The sequence below is a fragment of the Plodia interpunctella genome, chromosome 15, assembly GCF_027563975.2.
Source record: "Plodia interpunctella isolate USDA-ARS_2022_Savannah chromosome 15, ilPloInte3.2, whole genome shotgun sequence".
Lineage (NCBI taxonomy): Eukaryota > Metazoa > Arthropoda > Insecta > Lepidoptera > Pyralidae > Plodia > Plodia interpunctella.
The window spans coordinates 9,512,599-9,522,507 of record NC_071308.1 but is presented as its reverse complement, the minus strand read 5'-3'; the positions used below and the strand labels follow the sequence as shown (position 1 = coordinate 9,522,507).

General features: G+C 38.4%; 2 protein-coding genes across 2 annotated transcripts in view; one reads left to right on the top strand and one right to left on the bottom strand.

Moving 5' to 3' along the window:
* Positions 1 to 1,516: 1,516 nt before the first annotated feature.
* Chsy (Chondroitin sulfate synthase) overlaps positions 1,517 to 9,909 on the top strand; it is a 41,699-nt gene continuing 33,306 nt past the window's right edge. The window contains exon 1 of the mRNA XM_053755414.2: positions 1,517 to 2,626. Within this exon, the coding sequence (XP_053611389.1) occupies positions 1,865 to 2,626 (762 nt within the window). The 5' untranslated portion in view covers positions 1,517 to 1,864. The remainder of the gene's footprint in view (positions 2,627 to 9,909) is intronic.
* Positions 7,106 to 8,829, bottom strand: LOC128675761 (uncharacterized). Its single transcript, XM_053755415.2, has 2 exons — positions 7,979 to 8,829; positions 7,106 to 7,842 (listed from the first exon to the last, which is right to left on the bottom strand). Exons 1-2 carry the CDS (start codon positions 8,691 to 8,693, stop codon positions 7,151 to 7,153), a joined length of 1,407 nt encoding a protein of 468 aa, XP_053611390.1. The 5' UTR covers positions 8,694 to 8,829; the 3' UTR covers positions 7,106 to 7,150.

Genomic DNA, 9,909 nt, shown 5'->3' with positions numbered 1-9,909 from the left:
AGGTATCTAAGTATAATGTGTAGTTAAATTACCTTCCTTTCTTGGTACTTATATTTTTTGGTTTGGGTTACATACCTTAAAACAAAAATACAGAGTAAGTTAGGTAGATTGAATACACGACGGAATTATTTTATAGGTATCTATTACGGATTTAGAAGAAATAAAGAAACAGGTAGGTAGACGTCTTTAACAGTTACAGGTGCAGACAGAGCAAAGAGTTGCGAATCTCGTTCGGCCACGTTTATTTGAATGGCTGAGTCAGTAGGTATTTGTGGAATAGTTATAGTGATAGGTAGGAATGTGTAACACGTTGACGTGTTTAACTCAAAAACTATTGGATGGATTTTTCTACGGTCTTTACCAATAGATAGCGTACCTAACCTGACGAAGGTTTAGTACCTATATCATTCAGGTATTATGGTTTTATTAGAGCAAAGCCGGAACGGGCCGCTAGTAAAACGTACCCAATTATAAATCGTAATTCTTATGTTCTGTAATAAGTGATATAATCCTTGTAACTAATAAACATGATCGCATGCTAAACCTATGAAGCGAAACTTGCTGCAGCTGTTGCATACTGATTGTACTTAGTAAGTAGGCCCATTGGCGAGTTTGAATACTTAGTCAAGAAAATATAGATGACATTTTATATGAATGTGTTCCTAAACTCGACCGAGTTATTTAGTTGTAGCTCACCTAAAATCGATAAATTTTGTCACGTTTACTATTTATAGGTTATTCGTCTAATTATAAAACTGAAATATAGATTAATTTTCCCCATAAAAATAGAAGTAACTTTTATTAACTAAAATAGTTTTAGTCATATTATGGCTTGCATGGATTATCTGTTGTGGAAAACTGGTGTCTGAACTAGATAGTACCTACCTGTTCTAAAGGGGTGACCACTACATGTGAGCAGCACATTACCTATATTTATTTATTAAATTTTGGGAAGACACGCTGGAAGACGCGTAACACGTGTAATGACAGAGCTGTATCCATTTCTATTGCAAAGATCAAAAAACCTTAAATAACTGCATTCTGTTAAATAAACAACGCAAGTGGATTTGGTATAAGATATCGCAGATATTTACCCAACGTCAAGGATGTGTGGGTTGCGATAAAGTTTGGCGGAGCTAAATATACTCTGATACCCACTCGTTTACGTGATGTTTGCTGAATTGAATGCAAACAATGCAGTGATCTAGCAAGACTGACGAAATGCAGGGGAAGTGGCACAACTGCTCAAGTCCCAACGCGAATCGCGTGGTTCCCTGACTCTTGCAAAACGGGTCATAAAATTAAGTTTCCGCGAGCTACTGACCCGGCAGACAATGCCGGTGGTCGGCATTGTCTATTGTCACCACGGGACAGACGACTATGAATGGGGCAAGTTCACTCCAATCCGGCCCACATTAGCGACGACAGCGACGGCAATACGCTACCTGAGATGCGAGAAAGAGACGCGGCAGAGAACTGTGCCGCGGCCAGTCTGAATTACCGCTGCTTGAGTTTTGTTTTGAGGCGGTCCAGTTGGTCGGCGGCGCTCCAGCCGAGCGTTCCCACGTGAAACATGAACGGCTCGCATTTCGATTCGCGCCGCGCCTCGCCGCACTCGCGCGCACGATAACATCTGCAAATCCGATATTTAGGCCGGCGATAGCGATACGGCATTTCGTGATCCGCGACGGTCGTACCATGTGATCGCTCCCTGCCCCTGGGAGCGAGGACTGAACAAAAAAGCCGCCCGCTAATGTCTACCCCTCCCGGCCGCTACAAAAAAGGGATAAAAAGGCTATTCCTGGAATGCGCACATGTGGACGCCGGGTAATCTTTGGTGCCATTATTGAGACTGCAGTTCACAATGCCTCGGAGGAGCAAGTGGATGCATCTGGCGGCAGGAGTCGTGGCAGGAGTCACGCTGGGGATGTTCTTTAAGCTCTGCCTGCGCTCTTCCTCGAGGACCACGCTGGAGACCTGTCCGGAGGCCAACAAATACGTCGCTCCCGACCCATTAGCGTTAATAGACATCAGACCTGAAGAGACAGTGCAAAATTCTAATAGGACTTTAGTGTTTGTGGGTGTGATGACAGCGGAAAGATATTTAGGGACGAGAGCGAAAGCAGTGTACGATACGTGGGCGCAGGATCTTCCTGGGCGAATAGCGTTCTTTAGTTCGGAAGTGTCGCGCGCGCCAGGTCTTCCCCTGGTGCCTTTGAAGACTGTAGACGATAGTTACCCGCCACAGAAGAAGTCTTTCTTGATGATTTTGTACATGTATGAGAAATACGGTGATAGATTCGAGTGGTTTATGCGTGCAGACGATGACGTTTATGTGAGAGCTGATAAGTTGGAGGATTTCCTGCGTTCGGTGGACAGTCGGAAGGCGCAGTTTATTGGGCAGGCTGGCAGGGGGACTGCTGCTGAAAGGAATGTTTTGGCTTTGGACTACAATGAGAACTTTTGCATGGGCGGTCCTGGAGTGTTGTTCTCCCGAGAGACCTTGAGGAGAGTGGCTCCTCATGTTAAGTACTGCCTGAAGCATCTGTACACGACCCATGAAGACGTGGAGCTGGGTCGTTGTGTTGCCAAGTTTGCCGGAGTTCCCTGTACATGGAGCTATGATGTAAGTTTTGTATTTTTTTATATTTTTGCATAGAATTTAAATTTTGGTTTACAAATCCCGTTGTAACAACCGGTTTTGAAATATGTAAACTACTTACTTACCTAACAATTGTATTATCAACAATATTTAACTACGAGGAAAAAACGTGAATGTCGATGGGCGGAACTTACCTGTTAAGTTTCTAAAATTGAAAATTAAATTTTTCGAGTACAGTCAACAGCACATCAACCTACCTTAATTCATTTCAAACTCGCCGCTATTACTGTACCATAGAGGTTCATGCGGGGTATCTTGATGTGCTGCTGACTGTACCCGGTACTTACCTCAATTTTCAGATCTGATATCTACTAATGTGTAAAATAAATCTTCAAAAAATACTACCGTAACGCCAATCAGTTTGCCAATAGCCTTGTTCAGTCGATCAGGGTCATATTCAGTCTGACATCTGTAAGCCAATTAATTTAATGTCTTCGCTTACGAGGGACCATTGTGTGCCACAACCCATTGCCGATGTTGTGATCCAAATGATTCGATTTTGATGGGTTTCAATTAGGAATAGTTTCTTTGAGAGTGGACTGAGGTGGCTTAGGATCTTTAACTATCGCTGGACCGATTTTGATGAAATGTTGTATGCAACAATATTTCATCAAAATCGGTTTTAGCTGTGAAGGCGAAACAGACAGACTTCCGCATTTATATTATTACTTAGTATGTATTTGTATTTATTTTTGGCCACATGCTGTATCTACGTCGTATAACTACATAACCTATATGACAAAATTCTAGTTTACACATTCATGTTTCAGCAAAAAAAAAGCCCGTTATGCTGATTTACCTACTTACAATGACGCTGTATCTGCAAGCCTTTGCAAGAATATTGTTAGCATAACATCAGGTGACGCAAGTCGGTTCGCGTGTACATGTTGTTGTCATATCGAACAAGTTAGTGGGATGTCACCGCATTTTTCATAAACCAATGCGAGATTATTTGATTGTAAAATCTTAGACCATTTAAAAGATTATAAATTGTATATATTTTTTCCAGTTTTGTAGATGCTATTGTCTCTACTGAACTTTCTTTCACAGCCGAAGCCCGAGGTCCTACGCTTGGAGACTAAACTGATTGTAAATCATAAGTCACTACATATTTAGTAAAAACAAAGACGCGACAACTTTCGAACCGTTGGTCTGATTTTCATGAAATTTAAATGGTATGTAGAATCTATCAATAGATTTTTTAAGTTCGCGGGGCATGAAAATCGGTCAAATCGTTTTTGAAATATTCACATTTTTGTAAAATCTCCCCAAAATTTATTGAGTTTGCGAGGTCTGAGTTCATGGCGAACAACTAACATTCTTAAATTTGCTGACATTTACAGACCTAAACGTCATGAAACTACAGATCTGATATTCAAATTCAAATTCAAATCATTTATTCAGAAATTAGACCTTCACAGGCACTTTTTCTCGTCAATCTTTATATTTATAGTTATTTCTCACAAGCTACAAACTACTGGCATTTAGGAACGACCACTGCTGAGAAGAAATGCCGAAAGAAACTCATTTGAACAGTGTTGGTCCCTATCATGCCAGATCGGCTTACCATCATTGTTTCTTACAATGTTTTTTTTTCTAATAATACAAAAGTACATAATGTACATAGTCAAAAGGTATATCAAAACAGGTTATGATTGTGATCCGAGTGCTGATTATAATATATATATATCGATGTGAAACACAATTAACTTACATGAAAATATATGAGAAACGAGATGACCAGTTCCCTCTGGCAGCACCCGTTCACGAGTTGACGCATGGGACAGCCATCGCGTAGCTACCATAGCAACCATAATAGAGGTAACCTCACGACCCGGCCCACGATATGGTTGGCAAAATCAAGAGCAACGAACTCAAAACTATGCTATGCTTAAACGGACTAAATAAACATAATCGAAATCTTTGTATTTGCCAAAGAAAAAATATTGAAAAAGGCAAACCTATCAATAACCGCGTATGTAATTATTGTCAATATTTGTATAATTAGTGCTACGACGAGTCTCACTCACACCATATCTAGGGTTGCCAACTTCTAAAAATGCTTGACTGCTGAATTAGACTGGATATTTTTTCAAACAATTCCTGTTTAATCTCGAGGGACGGCTAAAGCAAGGGGCATTACACCAACAAAAGGCGTACAGACCGGACACATGACATTTGACGCGAAATAATAGAATGCTTGACTTGCTTTTGAACTTCAAAAGCCGTGACAAGTTACCGTTGACCTCAATATGATAGAAAGAGCGGCGATTTGTCAGTTTTTGGATAACAAATCAAAATCAAAATCAAATCATTTATTCAGAAATTAGGCCTTCACAGGCACTTTTTCACGTCATAATCTAAATTAAATGATGTTTACCAAAGCTACAAACTACTAACTTAATGTATTGTTTGACAACACCAAGAAGATTGCAATGGCAACCCTATCAAAAAGGCTCTAAATATTGTCGTAATTCCATTAGTTCCATGCAAATACCTAATGACGACATCTGAAATCTTATAAAATTGGTAATGTAGAAATCTAAGCGTGAGCAATAATCTACTACTAATTTAATTTACACATATATTTGTCTACGGTTCTGAGAGCAGAGCGATCTACGTAATATACTTTGGTTCTTGTTCTTCATCATTTCCAATTAAATTCGACAGAATGAGGACATAGTGTTTTCTATGTTCGGAGATGATTGATTTCCTTGTTGAACACGTGTCAATTTATTTCACACACATTTTCGTTAGTTCAAGTTCAGATCATATTGGTTTTGTTTTTAAAATTGGTAAAATAAGATATAGGAATGTAAAAATTTGAAGAAAAACGTATTTACAAAACATACAAGTAAGATACAAGCTGATGCAGATTTATCAGCATTCTGTGAAATTGAGTGTGTATACCTGATTTGATCCTCCATTCCAAGATTTGCTTATGTGATAATTATCAAGTAATTTTTTCGAAGAAATAATATCTACTGAGTAGCTACTACAACCAACTAAAAAATAGGTAGTTTGTAATCTTCTGTTGTACTTTGAAGTTATAACTTACGGAATCCAAAAGTATTTTTGTAACTTTGGTAGCACGATAGATAACTTTATTGGCCTAATAAATAAACGTTATCGCTTACGCGATATTTTATTGCATTTTATTATCAAGTTATTAAAACTTGGTACTTAAATAATCTAAACTTTGTTGGTATGAGACGTATAAAGTAACATATTTGATACGACATAAAGTACCCCTTTTCCTTCTTTGTCAAGTCCCACTAATCCTCCCATCTACCTGTGATTAGTTAGTCTATTCATCGAAAAAGATTCGGCGAAGGTATGCACGTAACTAATATAACCCGTAGATACATCATCCATATAATTAGGTTTGTCTGTCTTTTATGTCGATGAAATTTGGAATAGATTTAGTTAATGTCAACCATAACTATACTATGTACACTATTATTATAAAAAATAAAATTGTTTGAGGCGGGTAATCTCTGAAACTACTGGTCCGATTTCAAAAATTCTTTCACCGTTAGAAAGGTACATTATCCAAGATTGCTATAGGCGACTTTATCTCCGAATTCCGACGGGAGCGAAGCCCCGGGCAACATCTAGTAAAATATAAAGACATGTTATCACGGTGTCATCCACCTGTACACTACTGCGAATTAAAATTGTGTAAAAATATTTTTTTTGCGCAGATTTTAATTCGTAGTAAGTAGTGTATAGCTTTTTACTTAGATTTTCTTTCGTAGTACACACAATTGACGCATGAGGTGCCTGGATATTAATCCAGCCTTTTAATTTTTATTTTTTATCTCGCTATACGTGGCCGCGATATTTATTTACTGCTCGTAGAGGAGCATGCTAAGTAATTTGACATGTAGTCGACAACTCGTGAAACGCATCGTTTTAGTGTCCTTGTCTGACTAACGGTTAAAAGTTCAATGTCGTTTTTTTTTTATGATCGACTTTGTAATGATGATAATGATGATTACGTGTGGATATTTGTACCAAGAAATTACTAAACCAAACATTTGGAATACAGAAAAATACATATCAATACAATATTTCAAAGGTTTCAATTAAATTGATTTCAAAGGTTTCTGCTCAAATTCCAAAGACAGAGTTTTCATCGTATTTTTATTTAAAAAAAACTATTTTTTTCTATCTGACTGGAAGTTCCAAAGATTAGAGTGGCCAGACAAACGCATTTTATTACACGCTTTTGTAGCTACTACTCCACCAAAACAATTAGGCACATGGCAAACATGGCGTCACTGTAGCTAGGGAGGGGAATATTCGAGACTCGCTGATACCTAGTATGAAACTGGTAAGTAACTATTGTGAATACAACTTAGTATGTGTATATTATAACTATACTTTATTTATTTTGGGAACAGAGAACTGTGTGTGCAAAGGAAATAATAAAACTCCTAATTGATTAAATGTACTTTATTTATTGGAATAATTTGAAAAATTGTTCTAATCAGAATCTAATTCTTCAATCCCTGACATTCTTTCAAAATCTGAATGTGATTCCAAATCACTGTCATCGCTGTCGTCATTTACATTTATGACTAACTCTCTTGCGTCTTCTAAACCTTGCTTTTCCCAGTACGCCTTCCGTAACCGGTCCACGTGATTAATTTCTTTTTTCCAATCGTCTTGCGTTATTGATTGTATGGCTTCCCTGGCTAGTTTTTCGATTTGTCTCTCTGACTGATCGACATTCTTGTCGGCGACTCTTTGTTTGACCAGGTTCCAAATGTACTCAATAGGATTGAGGTCACATTGATATGGTGGAAGTCTGAGGACTTCGTGACCGCTCTCCTCTAAAAGTTTGTCCACTAAATATTCTTTTTCCGGTCGGTTGCGAATTATAATATAATTCAACTCAGCCTTTGTCATTCGCGGGTCAAACGTAATGTTTCTCTCGCTCAGCCAATTCTGCATGTCTTGTTTACGAGCGGCCATAGTAGGAGGCTTATTTAATTGCTTGCTGTGGTAGGGCGCGTTGTCTATGACAACAATACTGTTAGGTGGCAAATTTGGAATTAGTTTTTCGGTTAACCATTTCGTGTAGTTTTCTGTGTCCATTTCGTCGTGGTAATCCCCTTTACTACTTTTACATTTGTATAATAAGTCTGCACCTTCGACGAACCCAGTCTCTCCTCCTGAAATACAAAGATATAAACATTAATAAACAGTGTAGTGACATGAACAATAGTTAAATTATTAAAGTAGAATATCACGTACGTGCAGAAATATTAATTATATGGAACCCTAATAAGACAGCTCATTGGGTATTACCTGCGTGAACGATTATCCAGCGTTGGCCAGCACTATCGTTTTTTCTTATGCCTGGGACCGTTTGACTTTGCCAACACTTGTTGACAGTGTAATGCGAGTGGACCCATGTTTCATCGGTAAAAATAACAGGTTTTTTTTCCGGGCCCAAGTCGTCGTTTTCTTTTAATCTTCTTAAGTAACGTGCACGCCACGCTGCTATTTCAGGTCTTTCTATGAGCACGTCTCGTTTTTTGGAGCACTTTTTGAATTTAAATCCCAAACTTTCTGTTATAATTTTTCGCAGGGTCTCTCTTTGACCAGGAAAGTTAAGATCTCTCTTAACAACGTTTAAAATTTTTTTCAATGTAGGCACTTCTTTGTACACGTCATAAAAGCTTTCAATTTTTGTTTTAATTGCACAAATCATGAAGTCATCAATTTCCAGCTTTTTCTTTTGTTTTCGCTTTTTCCCTGGAGTGGGTAATTTGACTGTCTCTGTTGGGGCTTCGCTTGACGTACCCGGCTGTGGTGAAAGCCTTAGTTTCTCCAAAACTTCTTTTTCCTCGTTTTTTATTCTGGCCAATGTGCGTCGACTAATGCCAGTAGCCGTACACACTCGCTTTTCCACTTGAGATATTGGAATAGCTATTCCATGCAACTTTTCTTCCTCAAAAAAATGTAATACTTTTAATATCATTGTCCTTTCGGACCCACGGATAGTTTTTTTCCTACCCATTATGAGGTTAACAAAAAATATCAACAACAAAAACAACACGGGACTTTTAAACAACACAGAATGAATTAATAACAATTATTTAACAAAAATTAACAACACAAACTCAACAAAAACCCAACTGACAACGAAAATTTTAGGAGGCGCGAAAGCACGTGGTGTAACTGCAGAGCGCGAGTACACGACTGCGCGTCACTAGGGAGAGCGCGGGGAGGTGAGACGAGGTACGGGCGCCGAAACCGCATTCCTGTCATGCGCCTAATTGTTTTGGTGGAGTAGTACGCTTGCTCGTGTCGAATCATCTCAATTTTGAAACAGATATCTTCAACCGATTGTGCTGAAATGTACACGGGTACCAAGCCAAATGGTGCACCGATGATGTTGTATCCCGACGAGGAACAACAAACCTCAATGGTTTACAGCACAATCATGATTTTTTGTCACGCGTTGAATGCAACACGATCTCTCTGATGAAAATAAACGCTTGTGTCTAAATTATTTGAAAAAAAAAATGTACTTAACTTATTGCTTAATTATAAGCTTAAATCCTTCGGGATCTCACGCTATTGTAACTATCAGAATTGGGCATAAATGTATCCAATTTATCAATTTAAACCCAACCGTATACCCAAAATCCTGTCTGCGTTTATTCACCCTCGCATATTTAAAGATTTCGAGTTCGACCAAAAGAACCGGTCTTGCAACACGACGTTTTTGCAGCCTCTGGTTCAGAGTAGACTGCTGTTCAGCTATATTTATCTAAGTCGCGTAAGAAATTTCCTTAGATTTAAGGTAATGCCAGATTATTTTGATCCTAAGGAGCACCGCAAGAACCTTTGTTGCTATTTGACGACCTCGGTGGCGCAGAGGTAAAGTCCTTTCCTCCGAACCGAAAGGTCCCGGGTTCGATCCTTTATATCATATAGTATTATAATAGAATAATCTTTTTCTGATTGGCCCGGGTCTTGGATGTTTATCTATATATGTATTTGTTATAGAATATAGTATAGTTGAGTTAGTATACCATAACACAAGTCTCGAACTTACTTTGGCCTTTGGGGCTCGCTCAATCTCTGTGATTTGTCCTAATATATTTATTTATTCATTTTATTTAAACTTTTTTTTTATACTGCAGTTGTCGTTGTTAGCATTGCGTAATCACTTACTGTGTTACCATCATCAATACATCTTTCGTACGCTTCTTGGTATTCCACAAGCC

Excerpts from the sequence above, each read along its gene's own strand:
- LOC128675761 (XM_053755415.2), bottom strand. The coding sequence starts at position 8,693 with ATGGGTAGGAAAAAAACTATCCGTGGGTCCGAAAGGACAATGATATTA. Across the intron at positions 7,843-7,978 it reads CTGGATAATCGTTCACGCAG|GAGGAGAGACTGGGTTCGTC; the intron begins GTAATACCCAAT and ends TTTGTATTTCAG.